The sequence below is a fragment of the Candoia aspera genome, chromosome 1 (genome assembly GCF_035149785.1).
Source record: "Candoia aspera isolate rCanAsp1 chromosome 1, rCanAsp1.hap2, whole genome shotgun sequence".
Lineage (NCBI taxonomy): Eukaryota > Metazoa > Chordata > Lepidosauria > Squamata > Boidae > Candoia > Candoia aspera.
Window position 1 is genome coordinate 245,693,680 of NC_086153.1, and position 15,252 is coordinate 245,708,931.

General features: G+C 37.2%; 1 protein-coding gene across 6 annotated transcripts in view; it reads left to right on the forward strand.

Annotated features, from left to right (window-relative positions):
- SOX6 (SRY-box transcription factor 6) overlaps positions 1-15,252 on the forward strand; it is a 389,110-nt gene that overhangs the window by 86,309 nt on the left and 287,549 nt on the right. For all 6 annotated transcript variants that reach the window (XM_063289410.1, XM_063289408.1, XM_063289412.1 and 3 more), the window contains exon 2: positions 7,203-7,440. In XM_063289410.1, the coding sequence (XP_063145480.1) occupies positions 7,207-7,440 (234 nt within the window). In that variant the 5' untranslated portion in view covers positions 7,203-7,206. The remainder of the gene's footprint in view (positions 1-7,202; positions 7,441-15,252) is intronic.

Below are 15,252 nucleotides of genomic sequence, written 5' to 3' on the forward strand. Positions count from 1 at the left end.
AGCAGAAGTGTAGACTACTGTATCATTCAGTCTGCAGGTGCTCAAAATACAGTTTTGAATGATGGATATCATAATCTTCCTTTTGTCGTGCAAGTAGCAAAATAACACAGTGAAGAATAGAGCTGGGTTTTAAAAAATCTCTCTCCATGGTGGTTTTGTTTTGTTTTTGCGCTGATTTTTTGTTACAGGAGAAAGGGAAGCATTAGAAAAGCGATAATCTATCTGTACCTTGAACTGTAGCATGATGGAGACTGAAGTCAGATCCAGATTCAAGATAGGTACTTTAAAGTATACATATGCCACGAGTTGTATTTATCTACATATTAGATAGATTTAAGCTGTGGTACTATTCACAATACATGCACAGGCCCCATTAACTTGGATAGGCTTTGCACTGTAAACATATAAGACTGCACTCTCAAGATATTGTAAGGTATCTTAGAAGAAAAATGTTCATAGTAGTATTGATACTCACATTCTGAGTAACTTCCATTATAAATCCCTGTTTTCAGGGGTTCAAGTGGCAGAGATTGGTTAGAATGTAAATGAGGAGCAGTAATCAAAAGATTAAGACCTGAGATCTGGACTGGAACAAGATAACCAGAGGGGAAAGCAGACTTTATCACTACTGAAGAAATATAAAATGTTCAGCAAGTCATCCAAGATATATTGTAGGGCAAAGAAATAGATAGGTTATCATTGTGTATTAGCATGCTTCCTTGGATTTGTAGAAATGGGTTGAATTAATGTATCTTCTAGCCTTTTGGGGGTGAGAACATTAGACTGCACCTTTAAAAACCCGGTTTTGAGGCCAGAAGTTGTTGCATCTGTATACTGCAGAGTGGTCCAGTTTAAAAAGAAATGAGATGTTTATAGCAAAGTACTGTTATTATCAGAACACAGTGCATCATCTATTACTTGCATTGTGAATTTTGTTTTATGTTTGGTTTCTGTTTAGCTGTAACAGGATAACTGGATCCCTGAGTGGTACATAGTTGAGTCTCTTTCTCAATAATATCAAATATCTTGGAATCCTACCCCTTGGAATCACAGGATTTCAATAAAAACTTTCTATCACCATATGCTTCTCACAAAAGGGTCAATATGCAGGCTACTTTTGGGAAGTTTGTGATTTTTGCTTGGATCAGCAGCTTTTAGCAGAAATAGTCTACGTGTAAACAGCTTGTACTGATTAATTTTGGGAACACCTAAACAGTAAATATTTACATGGAGTTTTTGTTTAGTGGCGATAGATTCACAAAATTAAAATTACCTTTTGATGTGATGATGGTGGGAACCCTTAAAGTACCATGGCATGTGTTTATATACTGTAATATTGTAACATTTTTATATATTTCAGTCCCTCTTTTAATTTTATTGAATGTGTCCCCTTCAAAAGCCACTTAATGCAGTCGTTGTGATTTCCTTATATGCCTCTGCTAAGTAATAGGATGAAATGGTTTTTTTTAAAGGAGTATCAAACAAATTGGATGCTTCTCCTTTTATGACTGTACCACTATAGACACTTGTTCTAGGGAAGTGGAATTGGATCCATTTGATTGCATTTAAATTTTTCATGCTTCAGCAGTTTGACTGGGAGCACACTAAGAAAAACCCCACAAGTGAGAAGAGTTTAGAATAATAGAACTTGATTTTGTGCATTATAGCAGCACCATTTAGGCCGCTTTAGTTAGGTTGTGTCAGCACTTCCATTATAAATCCCTGTTTTCAGGGGTTATAAGTGGCAGAGATTCTTTTATAATTTTTTTTAAAAAAACAACCCAGAAACTTCTGGAAAGTAGTGATTTGACTGTCATTATAAATGTGTTACACACAAAAATTAGGTAAATGAAGTGGTAGCATAAAGTCAAAGCAGTGTCAGAAAATGAGTGATTGGCTAAATAAATAAATAAAACTGAATTACTTCTCAGAATGTCATGAAATGCCATGGGAAGATGTAGATTGTTGTAAACTGTATTCACACTTTTTAGCAATTTCTAATCCTTTTCAAATCGTACTTAAAAATGGAATTTCTGAAACCTTTGCTGTAGTGTTTTATTATATTATAAACTGCAGCCACCAAAGTGGCAATATAAAGGATGGATATATATATATATATATATATTATATGGAATAAACAGACTAGGGTGTGATTTTCAATGTGGTACGAGACATAAGGGTTACATAATCCTACTCCTCTGATGCCAGCCCTCCTTCCTAATTGCAGTGTCAGGCTGCCCTCCAATATACACACTTCCTGGGTATAAGCCCCATTGTGCTCAGTAGGACTTAATTCCAAGTGAATGTGTTTAGGATTGTGCTTTTGTGGCTGTGCTTTGCTAAACAAGTAGCATGAATCACCTCCATAGAGTATTGGGTAACTCTTCCCAGTCTCTAATTTCTGTTTCTGTGTTTTATTAAACTTGGAGTGGGAGAAAAGTTTCTGCTGAGAGTGTGGCAAGAGGAGTAGTTATCAATTTGAGGTTGTTGTTTTTTTACACCAAATCGTAAGCAAATGCATTCTTCAAGTTAGGCATGGACACCATCATTAGAGGTCAATAATTGAGGCCATGTGAGCTTAAGAAAATCCATAGCCCCAAAGAACTGGGTTTGTTGTGCTCATTGTATTTTAAATTACAGAAGGGGCTGTTGTATCTTAAGTACAGCAGCATAACATTTTTATTGGAATTATCCCTTAAAATAAATATAGCAGCAACAGCAATATTAGATTATTATTTACCACAGTAGCAATAACTACTATTATTTTGTATCCCACCTTTCATCATTAATGTTATGTGCTTTAAAAATGAAAAAGGTAAAACAGAACACATCAAAAATAGACTTGTGCTTTTAGTAAAAAGCTAAGGTAATTATTTTTCAGATAACTTTTGTAAATATGCATGGGAATGGAGTAAAAACACAACCGCTTGTCTATCCATCACTGAATTTAGAGTCTGAATCCATCACTGAACTGGATGGAATGGGGCAGTTTTTGCTGTTTTATTTATTACATTGAAGGTTATGAGTAAAGAAACTGAAATAGTTCTATAGTGTTCAGGATCTAGTGCTTGTTTTCCTGTAAGTAAGTTTTTAAAGAGAGTGGGTATGGAAATATATTCTATAAGTATACCTGGGTAATAGCAAGCTCAGTTGCAATAAAAAAAAATTTTCTTGTTAAAGTTAAAGGAATGTCATGTTCTATAAGACATATTTATCTTGCCTTTAACACTTCTCCAGTGATATGAACATTGGGGATTCTGTATATGAACAAATTAAAAAAAGGCAGAAGGAAGGAAGGAAAGACGAATGGACAATGGCTACATCCACTGTATTGGTTTTTTGACAGAATAGCTTTTTATTCCTGGAATGGTCACTTGAGGAATTACCCGAAGCCTGTCTATGAAACTGAGGTGAAGTCTTTCCAGGGTAATTATATTCGGTATGTAATTTCTAAACTTCACTCTGAATTTTGATTTTCAATTAACATTCCCAATTTGAAGATAATTTTCTATTTAATATAATTGCAGGAAATAATTTATTGGCTGATTAGGACTGAGGGTCCGGCCTTTCTTAAGAAAACACTGCCTAACAAACCAGCCTTTAAACATCATCTCAGAGCTTTAGACAGATTTAACCTATTTTTGCAGCTGCACAGTTGCATATAATTAGGTTTGTGCGCTGTTATTCATTGGTGCAGTTTGTAGTTGGAATTATTCTTATGAGACATTTTCATTTCTGGGTTTGTGTCATGATTAATTTAGACTGAAAAAAGCAGCCAAAATGTATTCCTTCTGGAAGAAGTCAGTCCTGTTTGTAATTGGAAGATGCCTGCAAAGGCTCAAGTGAATAGACTCGTCTTCCAAAGAACTGTTTTAAAGGCACCTTTGTGTTAAACCTCTGACAATATATTCACAATTTCAGTATGCAGAATAATGCGTGGGTATAGTCTGTTCATCCATTGTCTTTGAAATAAAGTGTTATGTCTTGCACCCTGATTCTAAATATTTATTCTCACTTTCTCTGTGCAATACCTGTATTAAAATCAGACCGTGCTCTTATCTGACAACAGTTAGTGTTGTTCAGGAATCAGCTTCTTAGTTGTTTATACTGTAAGTCACTTTTAATGTAGCATCTTAGATGATACTTATACAGTATCTAATTCTCATGGTGGAGATGTCACTCTAAACATCGTTATAATTATTCATAAGGGGTTTTTTTTGTTTGCTATACATTGACACTTTTATATATTGTAGACTTATTCAGGAAATCTATAATGCCTTTATTTAGAGACAAGTAATAATATTAGCTGAATCATTATTATTATTTTTTTCACTGTAGGACACTAAATCCGAGTCTTCTCATTAATAGTGAGAAATTTAATATTAGCTGTTAATTCCTATGTGAAACTTGGTCTGCTACATTAAAGCCTACTGTTTAAATTGGAATTAACTTAATTATTATTATTTTTTTACACTTGATATTTCCTTCACTGTAATATTCATGAAAGCATGTGTCAGATTTGTAAATTTAACTGTTACTCTCAGATTTCCAGGCTCCTTAATCAGTAATTATTTGTCTATAGAAACAGTACTACTGAGTTAATGATTTGCTAATTTGGAAAATGCTCATGTGGTTTCCCTTGTTAACTGATTTGTGCATTTTAAAGGAAATTGTATGAAATCAATTATTATTAAAGAGTAATTAAGGTGGAGACCTCATTCTAGAGTTGTTGAAACAGTTTTAGCAAAAATGATATATCTTGAGATTTTAGAAAATCTAGAATCTCCATAACATTTCAATTTTTATTGAAATAATTTATATTTGATTAGTATTATACTGATTCTATTCTGGTGGAAAAGGCTTTAAAGGTTAACACCAAAAATTATATGTATAATGGCGATATTAGCAGAGCTTTTTAATATTTCTTTTCATTTAATTGTATTCCACATTTTCTGTGCTTTGTTTGAAATGTAACATAGAAAAAAAATTCTAACACCCTGTTTAATTGTGAAAAACTATTCAAGTTACAAATCAGTCAGTCCGATACACCTAGCATTATATCACTTTTCTGCATTATTCTTCCAGGGCTTTGTCAACAGGAGTACCTTACTAGAAGCTGCCATTTTTTTTTGACTCCTGAAACTATGCCCAGGATTTGGACAGACTTAACATAATTTCCAATTTTGGAGAAAGATCCAGGCCCAGAACAGGAAATTGAATACTATATCTGTTTCCAGACTCTATTTCAAAATAGATAATACAAAGGCCTCGAAGTTATCATGCCGTGAGCATGCCCTTAGTCTTGTTTAAAGCTGGTTTAAACCAACACATCTTAATGGAGTGGGTACTCTGCCAGCTATGAGAGCAGAATGGTGGTGATTAACATTATGTTCAGTGGCTTCTATGGCAAACATTAGAAATAAAACTTTTTGATATAGCAGAGAGCTGAACATAGATATTGTTAGTTCGTGGACTATTTTCCAATTTATTAGCATTTTAAATAAAATAATATACAGGGAAAACTATTTCAGGCACTTAAAGTCAATCTCATATGTGTTTTATTTTTAATGTTTTATTCCTTTTACACATTTATATATTGCTTTTTTGATCTGCTGTACACTACCATAGCAATGGTTTTGAAAGGAGGCACAGAATTACTTTTAATAAAAATAAATAAATGAACCACATTGAATTCAGTATGTCAAAATGAGTGTGGATTGTTTGGAATGATAAGTAATTATAAACAACTTTCCTTTGGCCCTATCCTTCTATTACCCATCCTTGAGTCAGGCGGAAAGTGGGTTGGTATTAAGTGTGCTTCCTGCATGACCTACCTTTACTGCATCTTGGCAATGAGGATGATTATTTTTGCTGCTTGCACACACTAATGAGGAAATGTTTTAGAACAGCTACTGGTGGAATCCCTGCTATCCTTTTCATTCCTACCTAGCAGCATTTACCAACATTTAGCAACAGGAAACCAAACTGCCAGCTCAGGGATGGCCACAGAATATGGTAAAAAACATCAAGATGACAGCCATGATGGTGCTACTGAAATTCTACTTTTTAAATGTGCAATACACATAAAAAACAGGTGAAGCTTCAATCACACTCTCATGGCCACCATCTTGACTTTTTATTTTTACCATACCCTCTGGATTGGGGACAGGCTGGGAAATACTGTATTTAGAAAAAAGAGTTTCCATGAACGGAGGTTACTGTGATGATTCTGTCATCATTTGAGGCGCAAAACCCTCTGTTTTATTTTTTCAAAATCAACGTAAGACCAATGGCAAGAATTTTTATAGCTGTCTTAATCAAATTTGGAAACCTGCTGGAATTGCTGTCTCTCTCCTTCTAGGAGCTGGAAAACACTATTGATATTCTAATGGATAAAACTTTTTTTAAAAAAAGTGATTTCCAGACCCTTGAAGAAAAGTACCACAATGAAAGTAAGCATTAAAAAAAATAGCCAGAATAGCCTGCTACAGATGCAGCAAAAGTCTGTCTGTCTATGTTCATTAGCTGACTCATATATTACAATTAATTTCCTTTTAGGTAAGAAATACTGTAGTTATTCTTACCAATAAATAGCAATATGAATGATAGGATCTTGTGTGTCCAATTTTATGCTGATTGATAGAGGCCTCTAGAGTCTTTAATCTGTGTATGGATGGGAATACTGACCACTTGGAAATCCTGAATTTGATCTTACATGAGGTCAATATTCCCATCTCTGAATTCTCCTCTCTCCCTCCCCTGAAAAAGGAAGTGGCTATGTAAGTGTGGTATCAGCACAAATGGCCATGGAGGCACAGAGCCCAGTGACCAGATGGGAGGGGGAGGTCCTGTAGTGGGCCAGTTGGAGCCCCAAATATTGCCAACTTTGAAGGCTTCTCCATGAACTGTGAATTGTCAGTTCCAGATGGGACGTCTGGTGCTACATAAGATGGAAAAATGCTATTTCCATGCCAGAGTACCTTAACCTAACTTCAGCCTCCCTCAGCAACACGTTTGCTGTAAAGTAAAGGTTTTATTGTGATGATATTCCCTCAGAAAGCTGTAACTCAGTCATCTTTGCACTGTGATAAGCAGGCTGTGATTTGCATATTTCTTTGCCTCAGTATATATTTGTTAAATTTGCAACCTTAACTTTCCATTTAATAAAAAGCATCTGTGTATTTCCTTTGCTTATTTTGTAGAAGAATGTCTTCCAAGCAGGCCACCTCTCCATTTGCATCTGATGGAGAGGGAACAACAGCCCAGGACTTAGCATCACAGGAGCAGGAAGAAGGCAACAATGAAGAGCTTGTCACTTCCCATCTGCCTCTGCACACCATATTGCACAACAAACCTCACTCTGAAGAGCTACCAGCTCTAGTCACTACAATCCAACAAGACTCAGACTGGAACAGTGTTATCTCAACTCAGCATAGGATGGTATGTCCTGAATGGATGGCACATTTTGAGGCATCGTTTAGGGCAGCTTTGCTTAACTTTTTGCTTAACTCACTACTTTTTGAGATTGTGATGTGGCTTGGCTTGGCTATTATACTAAATTATAGTAGCTTCTGTTTCTGATCCCAGTCTCTGCCAGATTCACATGGTCCTCATTTTTTTCTTGAGATGCTTTGTGGTTAACCTTGGGCAAAGTTAATGAAAGTAAGCCAGCTTCATGAACTGTTGTTTTGAATTTGGACAATGTATCAATTTACAGCTTATCTAAAATGAAAGCAAGACCTTCTGATTTCCTCCTTTCAGCAGTATCAGAATGCAATAATTCCTTAAATACTAAACCATGGCTCAGTTGTATGTTTGAATGTAATGAATAAGAAAGCAGCAAGTTCAACAGTTCTTTTCCTTGGATATAAATATATAGGTTTTCCAAATAAGGCCATGATTAGTTTCCCCTCAAAAAGGAAACATCTTTGTTAAGCATAGATGTTGCTGTTTTCTGATTTAATTTTTAACATAGTCACTGTTGATTAATTGATACAATTAACTGCTGTTTGTACAGCTAGGTATTGTACTCTGCTAACATGAAGAAAAGTAGTGCCTGTTCTTCATGTTAGCAGAGTTATCTTGCCTCCAAATTCGGGATAATGTTTGGTATGATCCTTATGATCTACTTCTTGAAGGCCTTCAGGGGTGGTCATACATTAGCATGCTATATTAACAGTGGAAAAATGTAGTACCCCTCTCTAGGTTGCTACTGTTTGAGAGCTTCTGATTTTAAGTTTGAAATTACTATGATTCCATTCCACAGCTTGTAGATAACAGTGCCAAAGCTCCTTGTCGTAGATGTAACCATTTGGTAAATGGAAAAGGAGAAATAAGAAAAGCTTTGCAAGTGGAAAAGTTCATAAAATCATAGGATAGGAAGGAATTGATTGCCATCTCCAATAGTCTCTACTTTAAATCCTGAAATGAGAACACGCCATCCCTCCCAAGATAGACTATAGAACAGTTTGTACCAGCAGAAAATGCTTCCTAACATTAGCCTAATTTTTTTTTATAATTTGAACCCATTTAAGTGATATAAAATGCAGAACACTTTAAAATATAGTCACAGCTAATCTAGATTCAACAGCAAAATATGTATTTTTGGTGAAGATGATTTTGACTTCTGAGTTAAATGTTATACTATTTAACTATTTATATGGATAACAAAATCAGTTCTAGAAGCACCACTTTGAACTATGAGACTTATGAAAATGTCCAGTGTACATAGACATTATATTGTCTGTTTTAAAGACATGTGGAAATTTACAAACTTGGTTTTGACTTCAGATTTTACTTTCCATATCCAGGCACTTATTTTATCTATTAGTATAATAACTTGCAAGTGGGAAGAACCCTCTTTTATTCTCTAAATATTTAAGGTTTTCATTTTATAAGTGTGTGGTCACAGTATTTCTATGGAGTCAATATAGACATAAAGTAAAAGACAACTCTGTGTAATCGTAGTGTGGTGGGCAGACTGAAATTTTGCTGGAAAACTTGCCAAAAATTACAATGTTAAATAACTGGATTTATTGTGCTTTTCCAGTGAAAAAATAATGTGTATATTTAAAAAAAAATTGGTAGCCACAAAGTGTATTGCTGACAGCGACCACATGTTGGATATGTTTTTTCTCTCCTCCCCTTGTTTAAAATTTAGACTCCTTTCTTTTCCCTCTCTCTGTTCTCCCTTCTAGCCATTTCTTTTTGGAGGAATTAACTTCATTACAGGGCTGCTCACTTCAAAGGCTCTCAAATGTATGAGATTGAGTGAAATCATATACCCATTTACCAGAAGTCCAGTTGAATTTAATGGGACTTAAGAGATTTAAAGGTTTTTACTGTGAATCTCACTTTTTGGTTCCTGCTTATTTTTTCTTGCTCTTCTTGAGGATAGAGTAATTATGGGGTTAGTTTTGTTGGTTTAGCACCTCATATCTATCTCTCAAGGACAGTTTAGATGTTAGCTGAGCATCTTCAGGTAGTGACCTCCAGTTGCCTGCCCGCCTGTCAAGCATTTGTAATTAGGCGTGCCTCTTCTTGCCATAGTTCTGTCTGCTGCCTGCCTGCCTGCTTTTCCATGCAGTATCTGAACACCGAAGTGACTTTCTTTCAGCTCAGTGCCTCTGAATTGATTTCTAGACTGAGGCAGCTAAATGTCTTGCTCCTTACTTGGTCCCTCGAAGCAATCTCCAGAAAGGTCTCATCTATGTCTCTGATCAGGTAACATCAGGTGATGTCAGCAAGGCAGCAGTTATTTTCTGATGTCTTGTCCTTTTCTAAGCCTCGTGTAGCACAGGGTGGTAGGTGGCATTATTGCAGCTGAAAACTCTCCCCACGACCCGAGTTCGATCCCAGCAGAAGCTGGATTCTCTCTCGGGTAGCCGGCTCAGGTCGACTCAGCCTTCCATCCTTCCAAGGTTGGTAAAATGAGTACCCAGCTTGCTGGGGAAGGTGACGACTGGGGAAGGCAGTGGCAAACCACCCCAATACAGTCTGCCAAGAAAAGTTGCGAAAGCGGCGTCCCCTCAAAGGGCCAGGCATGACCTGGTGCTTGCACAGGGGACCTTTCACCTTTCACTTTGTCCTTTTCTGCCCAGTGTCTGACTTTCTCTTATGCTAGGACTGGCATGGATACTGAAGGGTGCAAGGGTGACACATCATCTCTTTAATAAAAGATTTCTGGCTTTTGGTTAATGTGCAGACTTCCAAGAAGATGCAGATGCGATGATATTTCAGTAAAGTGTATCCCCTCTCCATAGTTGTGGAACAATTCGCGAGAGGATTCCCAATTTTGCTATGCTCCCCTAAGGCACAAACTAGTTGCTCATACTATGTAATGAGAGAAAAATGTGCCCCTGAATCCAGGTGTTAGAGGCTTATAGAGTTAATGAGATCAATCACTTATAAAGTAACTGCATTTTTATGTTCATGTAAAAGATAGAGCAAAAATCAGCTAAAGAAAACAAGCAAACTCAAAAGGAGATTGTATAAGACATGTTGATGCTTTGTTCTATGCTGCTCAAATCTTTCTTCAAATATACTATGTTTCTATGGAAAAATTAAGGTTTCTATCAACTCTCGCACCGTCAACAAGCTGAAATAAATGCAAGTCATCCCATTATCAGATTTTTGAAACTAGTGCATCAACTTTGAGAGACTAAGTTGAAAGTCATTGCTGGCCTCTGAGGGGAGATCCAGTAGGCTATACATGAATACTGAAGTAATTTCATCTAAGCCAGGACTGGCTATGACTATGTTTGATCCAATGCAGATCTGATCTTTAAAAGAAAATCATGTCATATAAAGCTGTAAATTGCAGTCAACACTCAGTACCTCATGGAAAAACATTATAGCTTAGGTATTGTTTGTTTGTTTGATTTCCATAGCTGCCCATCTCAGCGAGTGACTCTGGGCAGCTCACAACAATAAAACTGTAAAACAATTAAAACAATTACAATTAAAACAGTTAAAATATAAAATAAATACAGAATAAATATACATGGCTTCCAAGTGAGCAATGCATGGATGTTAATACAGCCAAGAGATGGGACCATCCACACGCTCGAGGCCCCAGGCCCGGGCACAAAGCCAGGTCTTTACGGCCTTACGAAAGGCCAACAGGGTCGGGGACATCCTAATTTCTGCAGGGAGGATGTTCCAGAGGGCAGGTGCTATGGAAGAGAAGGCACGCCTTCTAGTTCCCGCCAACCGACACTCCCTGGCAGACAGGACCCGCAGCATACCCAACCTACTAGATTGAATTGGATGGGCAGAAACAACTGGGAGAAGGCGGTCCCTTAGGTAACCCGGCCCCAAGCCATGAAGGGCTTTAAAGGTGACAACCAGCACCTTGAATTGCACCCGGAAGCACACCGGCAACCAATGCAGCTCACGTAGTAGTGGTGTTACATGTGTCATGTGACACCATTTACTACCCGTGCAGTTGCATTCTGCACCAGTTGAAGCTTCCGAATGCTCTTCAAGGGCAGCCCCATGTAGAGCACATTATACTAGTCCAGCTGGGAGGTCACGAGGGCATGAGTGACTGTGAGCAAAGCCTCTCGGTCTAGGAATGGGCGTAGCTGGCACACAACCTGAAGGTGTGCAAAGGCCCTCCTAGCCACGGCTGCCACCTGCTCTTTGAGCAGGAGCTGTGAGTCTATGAGGACCCCCAGATTGCGCACCAGGTCTGTCTGGGGCAGTGCAACCCCATCCAAGACCAAAGGTGGAAAAACCTTAGCACCAGGAGGCCCACAAACCCAAAGCCACTCAGTCTTGCTTGGGTTGAGTCGAAGCCCATTACACCCCATCCAGGCCCTTACAGCCTCCAGGCACTGGGTCACGACATCCACGACATCACTCAAGTGGTCTGGGGTAGAGATATAAAGCTGAGTATCATCAGCATATTGATGGTATCTTACCCCAAACTGTCGGATCACCTCCCCCAACGGTCTCATGTAGATGTTAAATAGGAGAGGGGAGAGAACTGAGCCTTGAGGCACCCCACAGAGTAGGGGATGTGGGCTGGACCTTTCCCCCCTATCAACACTGACTGGAACTGACCCCGGAGGAAGGAGGAGAACCAGCACAACACTGTGCCACCCACCCCCAACTCCCGAAGCTGGTCCAGAAGGATGCCATGATCGATGGTATCGAAGGTATCGTCATTAACTATATGAGCCAGTTTGGTCTAGTGGCTAAGGCAACGGGCTAGAAACCAGGAGACTGTGAGTTCTAGTCCTGCCTGAGACCTGAAAGCCAGCTGGGTGACCTTGGGCCACTCGCTCTCTCTCAGCCCAACTCACCTCACAGGGTTGTTGTTGTGGGGCAAATAGGAGGAAGGAATATTAGGTATGTTCACCGCCTTGAGTTATTTATAAAAATAATAAAGGCAGGATAATAAATAAATAAATAAATAAATAAATATCCCATCATGGTGCATCTGGAGCTTGTTTGAATCCAAGTTAAGTTCATGGCATTACTCTTTGCCATGAGAAGACTGAGAAGCTGAGAAAAACCCTTCAATCTTTCTTGAATTTGTGTGTGTGCGTGCCTTGATTAGGGCAAGAAGCTTTGTGTTCACTCAGATCACCCCTTGGCAGACAGGCAGTGGTGTGTACAGTGTTCTCACCTTTCTTACCAGTTCATACTCGATGGGTGGTGTTTTGGAAAAAAAACAGTTATGCTTCTGTGTTCTTATGCATTAATTCTTTGATGTTGCATGTGAGATTTTGACATGGCAGTTGGCAGAATATAACCATGAGGTATATTTCAGCCACTGCCGATAGTGACAGTGACTGATGTGGGATCAGTGTAAGCTGTGAAGCCCATACAGCTGTTTTCTCAGGCTGAATATGAATGTGTCTATAGGAGAAAAGGTTCTCAGTCATCTCTTGAGAAGGAAGTACTCTTTCTGAAATTATAGACAGTGAAAACACTATAGAATTCCATTTGAAGGTCAGTTGGCCCTTAAAGTATGTAATCTTCTTTTTGATTGGTGGTTGAAGACGTTAAATAAATAATCGGCTTTTTCCTTATGTATTTAATAATTTCCTCCATGTCTCATATTAAGATAAAGTATTGTGGCAATGGAATGGCTGTGGGAACCACACCAAAAGCTTGTGGGGAGGTGGTAATGGAGAGGTATAGAGGAGGTATACTTCAGGAGTAACTATTCCTAAAAGATCAATAAATATGCAATAACAATAACAATAAATATTGTTAGCTGCCCAGAGTCATTGGTCTGAGATGGGCGGCTATATAAATTGAATAAGTGAGTAAGTAAGTAAATAAATAAATAAAATGTCTATTTACAGCTGCAGCATAGGGTGATTTTCTCACCAAATATTCATGATACCTATCCTTTATATTATCATCTTGATAAAAATTTGCTTTCTTTCATGTGATATGATGATATGCAGGAAGGACTGCCAGTGTGAATCTGTGCTGCTAGGGATGGAAAAATATGTCACTTTCTTCATTCCTTCCGTATATTTTGCATCATTTTTTAGAAGTATTTGCACCTATTTCATACTAGTTCTCTTTATATATGTTTAACATACATTTTTGGTGTGTGTATCTATATGTATGCAATTGAATACATCATTAATTTTTTTATGGTGCTTTTTTGTATTTTTTTTTAAATCTGTAATGCTGCAGATGCATTCTTGTATATATCCTTCCCTGGTATATGGATTTTGGTATATATTTTTGGAGAATTGCATTGCATAATTTATATACCGATTTGTAAAGTGAAAATATGGTGGATTTGTATTAAAGGGCAAAGTTTCTTTTTCTTTCTAATCCCTAGTTGCTAAACTTAAGTGAGAATTGAAGTACTGAATAGTTTTTTAGGGCAATTGGATCAGAGTGTCAGGTGAGTTAATACTCTGAAAAGAAGCAAAGCTTACATTTTGTTTCTACAAAGTGGGAATGGCCTCAGTAATATGTCTGTACTTGCAGTTAACATCAATTTTATTTGGACTAAACCAAAATGCATCTTAAAAAGCCAGAAAGCATAGTCTTCTGTGAATTAGTAAAGTTCATCCTGATTTGCAAAAATTAGTGCTCAGGTGAATAATCTGGTAATATTAAGTATAATACTTGAGACACTTCAATTAATTAATTAATTAACATATTTTATCTTCCTCTCCCATGAAATTAAGAACTCATATAATATCTAAAGCATTATGCATCAATTTTAATGGGTTTAAACCATATGTAGCATCATTTAAAGGTAAGAAATCATTATCTAGTGCCAGTTCCTGAACAGATGAGGTCATTAATATTAAGAACAAGATGAGTTCTGTTGCTCAAGATTTCTCTTGATCTTGTAAAGGTTCTGTAGCTTCTGGAAATGGAGCTGTTGGACAGTTTGTGATTTGTCCTTGCTGAAGTTGTTGCTGAGTGTTAGAGATGCTACACTACTAACATGAGTAAATCATTCATGTGAATAGTTACATATTGGGGCCAATTAATGACTTATCAGTTGAAGCAACCTAATGCAGCTATGAAGGATTTAACAACAACAAGGAAAATGAAAAAAAAAGTTAATTTCCAGCATTCTGAATAGGCAGCACTACCTGACTTACAAGACAGTAGTAACATAATATATTAAATGCCCTGTATATTTTACTTATAAGTATCACTAAATCCAATGCATAGATGAAAATCGTTTTCAAACTTTCAGGAATTGTTTTTCACTGAGTACTTTGTGTGTTTTGAATGCCTGAAAGCCAAATATTCATTTTAATTCTCCCTCTATAGTATTTCCCAGCTGTGTACTTCTATGATGTAATAAAATGATTTAATAAATGGGAGGTGCATTGGGAAATTCCTTTTGCACTCACTCTTCATGCAATAGATTCATCAACATGGAACAATTGCTAAATTAGGCCTGGAATGGCTTCCCCTTGAGTATCTTATCAGCATTCTCATAGTTTTACAGTGGAAAAAGTCTTAATTGGATAAGGGGATTCCTCACTGCACTTTCAAACTGATAAGTTTTGATACTCCTGTCACTGAAAAATTTGGAGCAAAATCATTTTTTTAAAAAAAAGGTACACTTTAAGGTGTCATTAGATTTAGTTTATTTAAAAATTATGTCCCTTGTCTTCATGTAGTTGAGAACACTGTAAGGAATTAAGACAGGAAATGCTAAGTGCTTAGAAGTAGAATTAAAGAGTATGGAGCATTTATTGCAGGAAGATTAGTGGCAAAAGCAAGAACAACAGTAGAATATAATAGCAG